General features: G+C 40.3%; 2 protein-coding genes across 2 annotated transcripts in view; one reads left to right on the top strand and one right to left on the bottom strand.

Annotated features, from left to right (window-relative positions):
- PRRG1 (proline rich and Gla domain 1) overlaps positions 1-16,942 on the top strand; it is a 496,749-nt gene that overhangs the window by 192,925 nt on the left and 286,882 nt on the right. The gene's annotated exons all lie outside the window — the stretch shown is intronic.
- LOC131503052 (ferritin heavy chain-like) lies at positions 3,680-4,586 on the bottom strand. Its single transcript, XM_058714393.1, has one exon. It carries the CDS (start codon positions 4,406-4,408, stop codon positions 3,860-3,862), a length of 549 nt encoding a protein of 182 aa, XP_058570376.1. The 5' UTR covers positions 4,409-4,586; the 3' UTR covers positions 3,680-3,859.

Raw genomic sequence — 16,942 nt, forward strand, 5'->3', positions numbered from 1 at the left:
ATTTATTGTCAAATTGGTTTCCATAAAACACCCAGTGGTCATCCCAAAAGGTGCCCTCCTCAATACCCATCTCCCACCCCCCATCAACCCTCAGTTCTCAATTTTTAAGAGTCTCTTAGGCTTTGGCTCTCTCCCACTCTAACCTCTTTTTTTTTTTCTCAATAAAAACCCTTGGGAAAGTCGGGATAGAAGGAACATACTTAAACATCATAAAAGCCATTTATGAAAAGCCCACAGCTAACATCATCCTCAATGGGGAAAAACTGAGAGCTTTTTCCCTGAGATCAGGAACACGACAGGGATGTCCACTCTCAATGCTGTTGTTTAACATACTGTTGGAAGTTCTAGCATCAGCAATCAGACAACAAAAGGAAATCAAAGGCATCAAGATTGGCAAAGATGAAGTCAAGCTTTCACTTTTTTGCAGATGACCTGATATTATACATGGAAAATCCGATAGACTCCACCAAAAATCTGCTAGAACTAATATATGAATTTAGCAAAGTTGCAGGATACAAAATCAATGTACAGAAATCAGTTGCATTCTTATACACTAATAATGAAGCAACAGAAAGACTAATAAAGAAACTGATCCCATTCACAATTGCACCAAGAAGCATAAAATACCTAGGGATAAATCTAACCAAAGATGTAAAAGATCTGTATGCTGAAAACTATAGAAAGCTTATGAAGGAAATTGAAGAAGATATAAAGAAACGGAAAGACATTCTCTGCTCATGGATTGGAAGAATAAATATTGTCAAAATGTCAATACTACCCAAAGCTATCTACACATTCAATGCAATCCCAATCAAAATTGCACCAGCATTCTTCCTGAAGCTAGAACAAGCAATCCTAAAATTCATATGGAACCACAAAAGGTCCCGAATAGCCAAAATAATTTTGAAGAAGAAGACCAAAGCAGGAGGCATCACAATCCCAGACTTTAGTCTCTACTACAAAGCTGTCATCATCAAGACAGCATGGTATTGGCACAAAAACAGACACATAGACCAATGGAATAGAATAGAAGCCCCAGAACTAGACCCACAAATGTATGGCCAACTCATCTTTGACAAAGCAGGAAAGAACATCCAATGGAAAAAAGACAGTCTCTTTAACAAATGGTGCTGGGAGAACTGGACAGCAACATGCAGAGTGTTGAAACTAGACCACTTTCTCACACCATTCACAAAAATAAACTCAAAATGGATAAAGGACCTGAATGTGAGACAGGAAACCATCAAAACCCTAGAGGAGAAAGCGGGAAAAGACCTCTCTGACCTCAGCCGTAGCAATTTCTTACTCGACACACCCCCAAAGGCAAGGGAATTAAAAGCAAAAATGAACTACTGGGACCTTATGAAGATAAAAAACTTCTGCACAGCAAAGGAAACAACCAACAAAACGAAAAGGCAACCAACGGAATGGGAAAAGATATTTGCAAATGACATATCGGACAAATGGCTAGTATCCAAGATCTATCAAGAGCTCACCAAACTCCACACCTGAAAAACAAATAACCCAGTGAAGAAATGGGCAGAAAACATGAATAGACACTTCTCTAAAGAAGACATCCGGATGGCCAACAGGCACATGAAAAGATGCTCATCGTCGCTCCTCATCAGGGAAATACAAATCAAAACCACATTCAGATATCACCTCACGCCAGTCAGAGTGGCCAAAATGAACAAATCAGGAGACTATAGATGCCGGAGAGGATGTGGAGAAATGGGAACCCTCTTGCACCGTTGGTGGGAATGCAAATTGGTGCAGCCTCTCTGGAAAACAGTGTGGAGGTTCCTCAAAAAATTAAAAACAGACCTACCCTATGACCCAGCAATAACACTGCTAGGAATTTACCCAAGGGATACAGGAGTACTGATGCATAGGGGCACTTGTACCCCAATGTTTATCGCAGCACTCTCAACAATAGCCAAATTGTGGAAAGAGCCTAAATGTCCATCAACTGATGAATGGATAAAGAAATTGTGGTTTATATACACAATGGAATACTACGTGGCAATGAGAAAGAATGAAATCTGGCCCTTTGTAGCAACATGGATGGAACTGGAGGGTATTATGCTAAGTGAAATAAGCCATACAGGGAAAGACAGACACCATATGTTTTCACTCTTATGTGGATCCTGAGAAACTTAACAGAAACCAATGGGAGAGGGGAAGGGAAAAAAAGTTATAGAGAGGGAGGGAGGCAAACATAAGAGACTCTTAAGGACTGAGAACAAACTAAGGGTAGATGGGGGTGGGGGATAGGGGAAAGTGGGTGATGGGCATTGAGGGGGGCAGTTTTGGGGATGAGCACTGGGTGTTGTATGGAAACAATTTGACAATAAATTATATTCTTAAAAAAATGGGCATCTCAAATTTTACATGATATGCTTTCCCACCTTTCCATGTCAGATATGCCTCCAGCAAAAGTCCCCAAATTAATAAATAGCACTACTGTCTACCCAGGTGTTCAAGTCCTAATATCAGAATCTATGTTATTTTCCTCATTTCTCATTCTTCACCTTTGATCCATGAGCAGATCCTATTGATTTATCCAAATCCAACTAGAATTGGTCTCCATTTCATGAGCCTCTGCTCCAGTTCAGATACCAATGTCTTTCATTGGCCTGGCTGCAATATCTCCTGACTGGACTCCCAGCTTCAACTCTCCCCCACGTTCTTCAACGCAGCCAGATTCACTGGCTTAACTTTCAAGGGGGTTTATTCTACTTCATATTCAATATCACAAATTTGAGCTTCAGTCTTGTCCAGGCATTCTTCAGCCCTTCTAAAAAGGTAATTTTGATTTTTTTTTTTTGGGGGGGGGGGTACCATGTTACTTTAATGGAAGGGCACAATTGAAGGAAAAAATATATTTGGATGTTTTGTAAGGGCAATAAGCATGTCCAGTTTGGTGACCTACGAACTCACTCCCCTGTCTATGGGAAAGCCAGTCTAAGGCTCAGTTTATCACCGTTGCCCTGGGTAGGTTGTTGAAGAGATACTCTGCCATGCTGGCTTCTGGGGTCTCCACCTTGCTCCCCAGTTACTGTCAACAAATACTAGTGGTGCCTGGGTGGCTAAGTTGGTTAAGCGTCTGATTTTGGCTCAGGTCATGACCTCACAGTTTGTGAGTTCCAGACCTGTGTCAGGCTCTGTGCTGACAGCTCAGAGCCTGGAGCCTGCTTAGGATTCTGTGTCTCCTCTCTCTGCCCCTCCCCAACCTGTGCTCTATGTCTCTCAAAAAATAAGTGTAAAAAAAATTTTTTTAAATGTTAACAAACATTAATATTTGCTTATATTAGTAAACTAAAGATTTTCTAGTAAAATTTAACAACCCTTTATTTTAATCCCTCCCCAATCCCATTCCCTCTGCTTTCTCCAGAGGCAACCCCAACTGTGACTGTCAGGTCATGTTTTTATACTTTTATCATGGCACAGGCTCCCATCCATATTCACCAGGGCTCCATCCATCCCACCCCACTCCACCCCACCCCCATATACCTTCAGCATTTATAAGGAGAAGATTGCTTTTTGTGTTTTCCAGGGTCCCATCCACCTCCCACCTTCTCCCTCCACCTTGGGAGATCCTGAGCCTGTGTGTGGATGGGGCATGGGTGGGTGGAGCGACTCCTGGAAAGGTGAGAAATTTCCACACACAAATCACCCAGAGGACCTTTATTTCTTTAGGAACCAAATAACTGTATTGAAACCAAATAACTTTATTTATTTATGGCAAAACTGGAAGAAGAAACTGGATTTGCAAGCGCAATACTGCAAAATGCATGCCCGGCATGGTGACCAGGGGAAGTCACCATGCACCCTGTGGCTATGGGAAGGCAGTCCCAACTCAGTGCTTGTCGCTGTTGCCCAGGGTGAGCTTGTCAAAGAGGTACTCTGCCATGCCGGTTTCCGGGGCCCCCATCTTGCGCAGGCTGGTGATGTAGCCCCCCAGCTCTTTGATGACCTTGACTTGCTCGTGCAGGTAGTTGGTCTCCAGGAAGCTGCACAGATGGGCGTCGTTCTTGTCGGTGGCCAGCTGGTGCAGGTCGAGCAGGCTCTGGTTCAGGCTCTTCTCCAGGTGAAAGGCGCACTCCATGGCGTTGAGGCCGCTCTCCCAGTTGTCGCGGTCAGGCCTCACGATGTCGTGGAGGCGGATGCGGCCCCCACGCTGGTTCTGCAGCTGCATCAGCTTCTCGGCATGCTGGCTCTCCTCGTGGGACTGGCGCAGGAAGAACTTGGAGAAATTCTCCAGGGCCACGTCGGCGCGGTCGAAATAGAAGGCCATCGACAGGTACACGTAGGAGGCGTAGAGCTCCAGGTTGATCTGGCTGTTGATGGCGGCCTCGCATTCGGGGTGGTAGTTCTGGCGCACTTGAGAGGACGGCGCGGTGGCCATGGCTGGCGGCGCTGGCACCAAGGTGAAGGCGAAGGCGGCTCAGAAACGAGGGCGGCGAGGCGGAAGGCGGTGGCGGCGGGTCTCCGGCGCTTTTTCAGAGTAGCCGACCAGGCAGGCCTGGCGGCAGTCTCCGAGATGCGGCTGGAATGAAGTCCGTTACTCCGGAGGTGGGGGTTTGAATCCGTTACGCGAATCCGTTACGTGAAGGGGCGTGGTCACGAAGGCGGGGGAGGGGTGGTGGGCGGGGCGCCGTGTTCAACGTGCCATCTGTGCCTGCGTGAGGCACGAGGCCCAGAGCAGCTCCACGCTGTCTTGAAGCCATTTTTAAAACTATCTTTTTTAAATATATATTTAATATAGTTTAATATATTGCTGTGATATGTGAATATATTTCATGAGAAAAAACCACAGGATTTTTTATTTTTTACCTGTTTTTTCCAAACATTCATAAAATAACTCTTGAGATACAATTCATATGCTATAACATTCACCTTTTGAAAGTATCTACATGGTTTATAGTATATTCATGGTGTTAGGCAACCATCACCACAATCTAATTTCATAGTTTCATCACTCCTGGCCTAGCAGCTCTGGAGCTCTGGGCTGGAACTGGAAGGTCCGTCCATTACCCAGGAGTTGGGAGAGGGGTGAGGATCCGTTAAAGGATTTTTGTGGTCCGAGGGAAAGGGCCCCGGGACTGTGGAGGGGCTAGGGGGCGGGGCCGGGGCGGGGTGGAGCTCGAGCGCTGTTCGAGGTTTTAAGGAGCCTGAGTGACACAGGGAGAACAGGGAGACACTGCGCTGAGCATTTTAATATTTTAAAATGTTACTCATGAATGTAAGGGCAACGGTTTTGAGTTAATCACATGCATGGTTTCTTTGAACAATTTACATGAATACTGTCCTGATGTGATTGTGCATTAAATACGGTGCTTTTGTGGTATCATTGGTATATTTAGTATCATAAGGCTTTATTTGGATGGCAGCTATCCTCTGTGGCTCAACATCCATGATGTTGACACTTCTGATAGCCTCCTCACTCAGTTCCTAGACCTTACTAGTTTCAGTGACTTCACTTCTCTCCTATTCGTGGTCAGGTTCAGATTTTTCTGCCGGCAGAACAGCACCTCCAAAATCTCAGCGAGTCTTTCTACCTCTCGATCTTCCACTGTTTTTGCATTTGTTCCTCATTCCCTTTATTCTCTCCCATTTCACAAACTTTCAGCTTAGTTTTAAAAACACATTCCTTCTGCCCTGTCTGGATCCCAATATGGACAATGTCAGTGATCTCTTCACTGACATCCTGGATTTGCTCACTCCCTTTTACCTGGCCTGCTAATTCCCTTCCTCCTGGGTAAATTCAGGTTTCTCTTTTCTCTCACAGGAAACAAAAGGTTTAGTTGCATTCATAAGTATTTTTTAATGTTGATTTATTAATTTTGAGAGAGAGAGAGCAAACAGAAGGGCAGAGAGAGAATCCCAAGCAGACTCCACACTGCCAGTGAAGAGCCAGATGTGGGGCTCATCCTCACCAATGGTGAGATCATGACCTGAGCTGATAACAAGCGTCCACCACTTAGCCAAATGAGCCACCCAGACACCCCACCTAGGTGCTTTTTTTTTTCACCTGGGTGTATTCTTAAAGAAAGCACTACTAACCATGTGGTTGTGTTCCTCCTCTCCAACCTCATCTGTACTTTCATTGCCACTCAGCAAGCCTTTTATTTATTTATTTTTAATCTCTCAGGTATGTTCTACAAAATGAGCCACAGTGGTAAGGAATACCACTGATTTCAAATTGCCTCTTATTCATTCATTCAACAAATATTTATTGATTACCTAATATAGCCCAGGCACTGATTTGTGACTTGAGCATACATTAGTAACAAAGACAGAAGTGTCTGTTCCAGGGGGGTTTGCAGCCTAGGGGAGAAGCAGACCAAACAAACACAAAACTGCCGTCTTTCCCCCCTTATTGTTGCAAGTGCATACATACAAGATATTACACATTTGTATGGAAATTTAAAAAAACAATATATTCTTAGAATTCATGGATATTATAGTGGAAAATATAAGATCAATGTAGGTAGTATCTATACCTAATTTGTGTATTAATTGAACAACCATTTATGTACTCCAAATATATATCAGACACTGTTTGATTCTGGAGATCTACAGAAGAATCAAACGTGGCCTCCATTCTCAAGATACAAGATAGTGACACATTATTATAATTGCTCTCAAATAAAATTAGTATAAAATGCCTATTTTCACGGAAAGGATTAATCCAATGGCTCTAACTGATGCACCTTGGGGGGGGGGGGTCTTTTTATTCCTCTTTGGAAGTTTATACTATTTTATAATCAGTTTTTATGAAGAAAGCAAAGAATCAAGTATCAAATGTCCCAGTATAAACTTCTCTAGAAGGTAATTGTTGATTCTGTAAAGAAATGGAATAATAACGCCGTCTACTTGATAAATTGATTTTTTTAATTTAATTTTTTTTTCATTTACATCCAAGTTAGCATATAGTGTAACAATGATTTCAGGAGTAGATTCTTTAATGCCCCTTACCCATTTACCCTAGCCCCCCTCCCACAACCCCTCCAGTAACCCTGTTTGTTCTCCATATTTAAGAATCTCTTATGTTTTGTCCCCCTCCCTGTTTTTATATTATTTTTGCTTCTTTTCTCTTGTGTTCATCTGTTCTGTATCTTAAAGTCCTCGTATGAGTGAAGTCCTATGACTTTTGTCTTTCTGACTAATTTCACTTAGCATAATATTCTCTAGTTCCATCCACATAGTTGCAAGTGGCAAGATTTCATTCTTTTTGATTGCCAAGCAATACTCCAGTGTGTGTGTGTGTGTGTGTGTGTGTGTGTGTGTGTGTGTATGTGTGTATACCACATCTTTATCCATTCATCCATCTATGGACATTTGGGCTCTTTCCATACTTTGGCTCTTGTTGATAGTGCTGCTATAAACATGGGGGTGCATGTGCCCCTTCAAAACAGCATACCTATATCCCTTGGATAAATACCTAGTAGTGCAGTTGCTGGGTCATAGGGTAGTTCTGTTTTTAGTGTTTTGAGGAACCTCCCTACTGTTTTCCAGAGTGGCTGCAACAGCTTGCATTCCCACCAACAATGCAAAAGAGATCCTCTCTCTCCACATCCTCACCCACGTCTGTTGTTGCCCGAGTTGTTAATGTTAGCCATTCTGACAGGTGTGAGGTGGTATCTCATTGTGGTTTTGATTTGTATTTCCCTGATGATGAGTGATGTTGAGCATGTTTTCATATGTCACTTGGCCATCTGGATGTCTTCGTTGGAGAAGTGTCTATTCATGTCTTCTGCCTATTTCTTCACTGGATTATTTGTTTTTTGGGTGTTAAGTTTGGTAAGTTCTTTATAAATTTTGGATACTAACCTTTTATCTGATATGTCGTTTACAAATATCTTCTCCCATTCTGTCAATTGCCTTTTAGTTTTGGTCATTGTTTCCTTCACTGTGCAGAAGCTTTTTATTTTGATGAGGTCCCAATAGTTCATTTTGGCTTTTGTTTCCCTTGCCTCCGGAGACATGTTGAGTAAGAAGTTGCTGCAGCCAAGATCAAAGAGGTTTTTGCCTGCTTTCTCTTAGAGGATTTTGATGGCTTCCTGTCTTCAAATTAGGTCTTTCATCCATTTTGAGTTAATTTTTGCGTATGGTGTAAGAACGTAGTCCAGGTTCATTTTTTCTGCATGTCGCTATCCAGTTTTTCCAGCACCACTTGCTGGAGAGACTGTCTTTATTCCATTGGATATTCTTTCCTGCTTTGCTAAAGATTAGTTGGCCATACAATAAGTTGATTTTAATGAGAAAATCACACACTAGAACTGGAAAAGAACTACATGATCAGTTCTCAATGATATAAAATTTTATTCCATATTTGCTTAACACAAGTGCTTTGTCTTCATAGAATTGTAGACTTGCAAAATTTCCTTGTGTGATTCCATTGTAGACTTCACTGTAAGAATCTATTTAAAGAAGTCTTGATTTTGTGGAATATTTCCTTATTATATTCCCAATATTTAATAATGAAATTAACCCTACAATTTGACTCTGTAAATATTTTAAATAATAATGTCATTGAATAGTTTTATGTGTACCATGTACTAACGGGTGCTAAGAGCGTATCTCAGATATTTCATCCCTCATCATTACCTCCTAGGGAAGTAGGTAACAGTAAAATATATAACTAAGAGAAACATAAGACATAAAAATCAACTCTTCTAAGAGAAAATCAACAAATAAGCATGGACTAGGACCTCAAATTTCCACAAAGAAAATATGTATATGTATAAACAAAAACATTCCATCCATTTTTTTTCTTTAGTAGGAATATAAAATTAAATCCAAACATAGAATGGAAAAACTTTAGAGCGGATTATGTTTTTTATAATTTTTTTAAATATTTATTTATTTTAGAAAGAGAGAGAGAAAGAAAACGAGCATGAGCAGGGGAGGGGCAGAGAGGGAGATGCAGAACCCAAAGTGGACTCCAGGCTCTGAGCTGTCAGCACAGAGCCTGACGTGGGGCTTGAAGCCACAAACTGCAAGATCATGACCTGAGCTGAAATCGGACACTTAACTGATTGAGCTACCCAAGTGCCCCTAGAGCAGATCATGTTTTTAAAAAATATGATTATAGGACCATAAAATGAAATGTTTCTAGTCAGTATCTGTGTTAGGGTTCTCCAGAAAGAATACATGTATATATGAATGTGTGTATATATAGTATATATATATATATATATATATATATATATATATGTATACACACACACATATACACCTAATTATAAGAACTTGGCTTGTATGGAAGTGTTGAATCACAAACTTGTGCACCTGAAAATAACATTACACTGTATGTTAACTAACTGGAATTTAAATTAAAACTAACTACATTAATTAATTAATTGGGATGGGGGAGAAATTGGTACATGCAATTATAGAGGTTGACAAGTCCCAGGAGCTACAGTCAGCAAACTGGAGACTCAGTGGAGATGATGGCCAGCAGCATTAAGAACCATGAGGAATTGATTTTCAGTTTAAGTTTGAAGGCTAGAAAATACTAATGTCCCGGATTGAAGGAAGTCAGGGAGGAGGATTTCCCTCTTACTCAAGGGAGGGTCAGCTTTTTTGTTCTTTTCCGGCCTTCAGCTGATTGCCCTCCCAGGGGTGAGACTCACCCAATCTACCAATTCAAAATTTTTTAAGGCAAGGTGTTTTTTCAGTTTTACTGAGACATATAGGCATTGTATTAGTCCAAGATGTACAACATAATGATTATATATATATATATATATATATATATACACACACATATATATAGCCAAATGATTGCCACAATAAGTTTGTTAACACTAATTACTTCAAACAGTTACAATTTTTTTGTCTTATGATAAGAACTGTTAAGATTTACTCTTTTAACAACTTTGAAATATACAATACGGTATTGTTAACTGTAGGCACAATGCTGTACATTACATCCCCTAAACATATTTATCTTACAACTGGACATTTTTATCTTTTGACCACCTTTACCCATTTCCCCTACTCCCCATCACCACCCCCCATCTCTGGCAACCACCAATATGTTCTCTGTGGGTTTGGGTTTTTTGGATTCCACTTATAAGTGAAATCATAAAGTATTTGTCACTGTTTGGCTTATCTCAGCATAATGCCCTCAAAGTCCATCTATGCTGCCACAATTGGTAGGTTCTCCCTTTTTTATGGCTAAATAATATTCCATTGTATATATGTTACAATTTCTTTACTCATCCATTGATAGATACTAAGGTCATTTCCATGCCTTGTCTATTATAAATAATGCTTCAGTACATGAAGGTGCAGATATATTTCTGAGGTAGTGATTTCAGGTTCTTCGGATATTTACCCAGAAGTGAAATACTGGATCTAGTTCTATTTTTATTACTAGTAGTGCATATTGTATTTAGTAGTTCATAGTAGTATTTATATGAGTAGTTCTATTTATAATTTATTGAGGAATTGCCATACTATTTTTCGTAGAGGAATCTCCATACTAGTTTCCAAAGTGGCTGTACCAATTTCCCTTCCCACCAACAGTGCACAAGGGTCCCTTTTTTCCACGACCTCACCAGTGCTTATTATTTCTTATTATTGTCTTTTTGGTGATAGCTATTCTAACAGGTATGAGATGATATTTCATTGTGGTTTTGATTCGCATTTCCCTCACTATGAATGATGTTGAATATCATTTCATGTACCTGTTGGCCATTTGGATGTCTTCTTGGGAAAAAATTTCTATTCAGTTTCTCCGTAATTTTTTAAATCAGTTTTTTCCTACTGAATTGTATGAGTTCTTTATATATTTTGGATATTAGCCCCTTATCAGAGAGATGATTTGCAACTATTTTCTTTTTAAAGAAAATTCCATACATTGCCTTTTCATTTTGTTAACTGTTTCCTTTGCTAAGCAGAAGTTTTTTAGCTTGATGGTTCCTCTTGTTTATTTTTTAATTTGTTGCCTTTGCTTTTGGTGTCAAATCCAAAAAGTCATTACTAAGACTAATGTCAAGAAACTTACCCCCTATGTTTTCTTCTAGGAATTTGATGGTTTCAGTTCTTATATTCAAATTTTAATCCAATTAGAGTTGATTTTTGTGTGTGCTTTAAGATAGGGATCCAGTTTCTTTCGTGTGTAACTGTATAATTTTTCCAACACCATTTGTTGAAGTGACTATTCTTTATCCATTGTATATTCTTGCCTCTTTTGTCATAAACTAGTTGACTATTTATGGGCTTATTTCTATGCTCTGTATTCTGATTCATTGATTTATGTGTCTATACCAATTCCATATTGTGTTGATTACTATAGCTTTGTGAAACAATATGAAATCAGAATGCATGATACCTCCAGCTTTGTTATTCTTTTCCAAAATTTCTTTGGCTGATTGAGTTATTTTGTGTTTCCATACAAATTTGAGGATTGTTTATTCTACTTCTGTTAAAGATACCATTAGAATTTTGATAGGAACTACCTTGAATCTGAATCTACATTGCTTCAAAGAGTATGGACATTTTAAAAATATTAATTCTTCTAGTCTGTGACCATGAAATATGTATTCATTAATTTGTGTCTTCAGTTTCTTTCATCAATGTCTTATAGTTTTCATTGTATAGATTTTTCACCTCCTTGGTAAAATTTATTACTAGTATTTTATTATTTTTGTTACAATTACAAATGGGATTGTTTTTTGTTTGTTTTTTTTTTAATGTTTATTTATTTTTGAGACAGAGAGAGACAGAGCATGAACGGGGGAGGGGCAGAGAGAGAGGGAGACACAGAATTGGAAGCAGGCTCCAGGCTCTGAGCCATCAGCCCAGAGCCCGACGCGGGGCTCGAACTCACGGACCGTGAGATCGTGACCTGAGCCGAAGTCGGACGCTTAACCGACTGAGCCACCCAGGCGCCCCAAATGGGATTGTTTTTAATTTCTCTTTCTAATAGGTGGTTGTTAGTGTATAGAAATGCAACTGATTTTTGTATATTGATTTTGTATCTTGTAGCTTTACTGAATTTGTTTATTAGTTCTAACAGTTTTGGGCTGAAGTCTTCAGGGTTTTCTTCTATTTCTTTTAAATGTTTATATATTTATTTTGAAAGAGAGAGCCCCAGTGCATGTGCATGCATGAGCAGGGGTGGGAGAGAGGGGGAGACAGAAAATCCCAAACCAGCCGAGGTGGGACTCAATCCCAAGAACCATGAGATCATGAGATCATGACCTGAGCTGAAGTCAAGAGTCGGATGCTTAACCAACTAAGCTACACAGGCACTGGGAGGGTTTTCTATATATAATATCATGTTATCTGCAAATAGAGACAGTTTTACTTCTTCCTTCCAATTTCGATGTGTTTTATTTCTTTTTCTTGACTGAATGATCTGGCTAGGACTCCCAGTACTTTATTGAATAGAAGGGATGAGAAAGGTCATCCTTGTCCAATTAAAATGTCACCCTTACAGATACACCCAGAATGTTTGACCAAATATTTAGGTACTCTATGGCCCAGTAAAGTTGACATGTGGAAGCAACCATCACAGTATTATTTTTAAATTTTTTTTCAACGTTTTTTATTTATTTTTGGGACAGAGAGAGACAGAGCATGAACGGGGGAGGGGCAGAGAGAGAGGGAGACACAGAATCGGAAACAGGCTCCAGGCTCCGAGCCATCAGCCCAGAGCCTGACGCGGGGCTCGAACTCACGGACCGCGAGATCGTGACCTGGCTGAAGTCGGACGCTTAACCGACTGCGCCACCCAGGCGCCCCATCACAGTATTATTCATAACACATGCAGAATCAACAAGTGAAAGTTCCAGTGTTATAGTCTATGAAAACTATTTGTTTTGACTTTGAACTCCTGTCATCGTTTAAAAATGTTACAGAATAGTTACACAGCTAGTAGTAGGCAATAAGTTCTTTTTTTTTTTTTTAATTTATTTTTTGTAGTAATCTCTACACCCACCATGGGGCTCAAACTCACAACCCTGAGATCAAAAGTCACATGCTCCTCCGACTGAGCCAGCCAGGCACTCCTAGACAAGAAGTTCTTACTTAGTATCAGTGATTAGCTCTCATTTATTCATTTGTGTATTTTTACTGATCACCTTTTTTATGCTAGGTATTTTTATAGGTATTAATATAAAAACTTGTTCTATAAACTCGTATTTGCATTGTTTTGTAGCTAACTGCTATTCTACGTTCTATATAATCTCTTCTTTTTTTTTTTTTTTTTTTTTTTTTTTTTTTTTTTTTCAACATTTTTTATTTATTTTTGGGACAGAGAGAGACAGAGCATGAACGGGGGAGGGGCAGAGAGAGAGGGAGACACAGAATCGGAAACAGGCTCCAGGCTCCGAGCCATCAGCCCAGAGCCTGACGCGGGGCTCGAACTCACGGACCGCGAGATCGTGACCTGGCTGAAGTCGGACGCTTAACCGACTGCGCCACCCAGGCGCCCCTATATAATCTCTTCTTTTGTTTTTCAATATATGAAATTTATTGTCAAATTGGTTTCCATAAAACACCCAGTGGTCATCCCAAAAGGTGCCCTCCTCAATACCCATCTCCCACCCCCCATCAACCCTCAGTTCTCAATTTTTAAGAGTCTCTTAGGCTTTGGCTCTCTCCCACTCTAACCTCTTTTTTTTTTTCTCAATAAAAACCCTTGGGAAAGTCGGGATAGAAGGAACATACTTAAACATCATAAAAGCCATTTATGAAAAGCCCACAGCTAACATCATCCTCAATGGGGAAAAACTGAGAGCTTTTTCCCTGAGATCAGGAACACGACAGGGATGTCCACTCTCAATGCTGTTGTTTAACATACTGTTGGAAGTTCTAGCATCAGCAATCAGACAACAAAAGGAAATCAAAGGCATCAAGATTGGCAAAGATGAAGTCAAGCTTTCACTTTTTTGCAGATGACCTGATATTATACATGGAAAATCCGATAGACTCCACCAAAAATCTGCTAGAACTGATATATGAATTTAGCAAAGTTGCAGGATACAAAATCAATGTACAGAAATCAGTTGCATTCTTATACACTAATAATGAAGCAACAGAAAGACTAATAAAGAAACTGATCCCATTCACAATTGCACCAAGAAGCATAAAATACCTAGGGATAAATCTAACCAAAGATGTAAAAGATCTGTATGCTGAAAACTATAGAAAGCTTATGAAGGAAATTGAAGAAGATATAAAGAAACGGAAAGACATTCTCTGCTCATGGATTGGAAGAATAAATATTGTCAAAATGTCAATACTACCCAAAGCTATCTACACATTCAATGCAATCCCAATCAAAATTGCACCAGCATTCTTCCTGAAGCTAGAACAAGCAATCCTAAAATTCATATGGAACCACAAAAGGTCCCGAATAGCCAAAATAATTTTGAAGAAGAAGACCAAAGCAGGAGGCATCACAATCCCAGACTTTAGTCTCTACTACAAAGCTGTCATCATCAAGACAGCATGGTATTGGCACAAAAACAGACACATAGACCAATGGAATAGAATAGAAGCCCCAGAACTAGACCCACAAATGTATGGCCAACTCATCTTTGACAAAGCAGGAAAGAACATCCAATGGAAAAAAGACAGTCTCTTTAACAAATGGTGCTGGGAGAACTGGACAGCAACATGCAGAGTGTTGAAACTAGACCACTTTCTCACACCATTCACAAAAATAAACTCAAAATGGATAAAGGACCTGAATGTGAGACAGGAAACCATCAAAACCCTAGAGGAGAAAGCGGGAAAAGACCTCTCTGACCTCAGCCGTAGCAATTTCTTACTCGACACACCCCCAAAGGCAAGGGAATTAAAAGCAAAAATGAACTACTGGGACCTTATGAAGATAAAAAACTTCTGCACAGCAAAGGAAACAACCAACAAAACGAAAAGGCAACCAACGGAATGGGAAAAGATATTTGCAAATGACATATCGGACAAATGGCTAGTATCCAAGATCTATCAAGAGCTCACCAAACTCCACACCTGAAAAACAAATAACCCAGTGAAGAAATGGGCAGAAAACATGAATAGACACTTCTCTAAAGAAGACATCCGGATGGCCAACAGGCACATGAAAAGATGCTCATCGTCGCTCCTCATCAGGGAAATACAAATCAAAACCACATTCAGATATCACCTCACGCCAGTCAGAGTGGCCAAAATGAACAAATCAGGAGACTATAGATGCCGGAGAGGATGTGGAGAAATGGGAACCCTCTTGCACCGTTGGTGGGAATGCAAATTGGTGCAGCCGCTCTGGAAAACAGTGTGGAGGTTCCTCAAAAAATTAAAAACAGACCTACCCTATGACCCAGCAATAACACTGCTAGGAATTTACCCAAGGGATACAGGAGTACTGATGCATAGGGGCACTTGTACCCCAATGTTTATCGCAGCACTCTCAACAATAGCCAAATTGTGGAAAGAGCCTAAATGTCCATCAACTGATGAATGGATAAAGAAATTGTGGTTTATATACACAATGGAATACTACGTGGCAATGAGAAAGAATGAAATCTGGCCCTTTGTAGCAACATGGATGGAACTGGAGGGTATTATGCTAAGTGAAATAAGCCATACAGGGAAAGACAGACACCATATGTTTTCACTCTTATGTGGATCCTGAGAAACTTAACAGAAACCAATGGGAGAGGGGAAGGGAAAAAAAGTTATAGAGAGGGAGGGAGGCAAACATAAGAGACTCTTAAGGACTGAGAACAAACTAAGGGTAGATGGGGGTGGGGGATAGGGGAAAGTGGGTGATGGGCATTGAGGGGGGCAGTTTTGGGGATGAGCACTGGGTGTTGTATGGAAACAATTTGACAATAAATTATATTCTTAAAAAAATGGGCATCTCAAATTTTACATGATATGCTTTCCCACCTTTCCATGTCAGATATGCCTCCAGCAAAAGTCCCCAAATTAATAAATAGCACTACTGTCTACCCAGGTGTTCAAGTCCTAATATCAGAATCTATGTTATTTTCCTCATTTCTCATTCTTCACCTTTGATCCATGAGCAGATCCTATTGATTTATCCAAATCCAACTAGAATTGGTCTCCATTTCATGAGCCTCTGCTCCAGTTCAGATACCAATGTCTTTCATTGGCCTGGCTGCAATATCTCCTGACTGGACTCCCAGCTTCAACTCTCCCCCACGTTCTTCAACGCAGCCAGATTCACTGGCTTAACTTTCAAGGGGGTTTATTCTACTTCATATTCAATATCACAAATTTGAGCTTCAGTCTTGTCCAGGCATTCTTCAGCCCTTCTAAAAAGGTAATTTTGATTTTTTTTTTTTGGGGGGGGGGTACCATGTTACTTTAATGGAAGGGCACAATTGAAGGAAAAAATATATTTGGATGTTTTGTAAGGGCAATAAGCATGTCCAGTTTGGTGACCTACGAACTCACTCCCCTGTCTATGGGAAAGCCAGTCTAAGGCTCAGTTTATCACCGTTGCCCTGGGTAGGTTGTTGAAGAGATACTCTGCCATGCTGGCTTCTGGGGTCTCCACCTTGCTCCCCAGTTACTGTCAACAAATACTAGTGGTGCCTGGGTGGCTAAGTTGGTTAAGCGTCTGATTTTGGCTCAGGTCATGACCTCACGGTTTGTGAGTTCCAGACCTGTGTCAGGCTCTGTGCTGACAGCTCAGAGCCTGGAGCCTGCTTAGGATTCTGTGTCTCCTCTCTCTGCCCCTCCCCAACCTGTGCTCTATGTCTCTCAAAAAATAAGTGTAAAAAAATTTTTTTTAAATGTTAACAAACATTAATATTTGCTTATATTAGTAAACTAAAGATTTTCTAGTAAAATTTAACAACCCTTTATTTTAATCCCTCCCCAATCCCATTCCCTCTGCTTTCTCCAGAGGCAACCCCAACTGTGACTGTCAGGTCATGTTTTTATACTTTTATCATGGCACAGGCTC

This window comes from Neofelis nebulosa, chromosome X, assembly GCF_028018385.1.
Source record: "Neofelis nebulosa isolate mNeoNeb1 chromosome X, mNeoNeb1.pri, whole genome shotgun sequence".
Taxonomy (NCBI): Eukaryota; Metazoa; Chordata; class Mammalia; order Carnivora; family Felidae; genus Neofelis; species Neofelis nebulosa.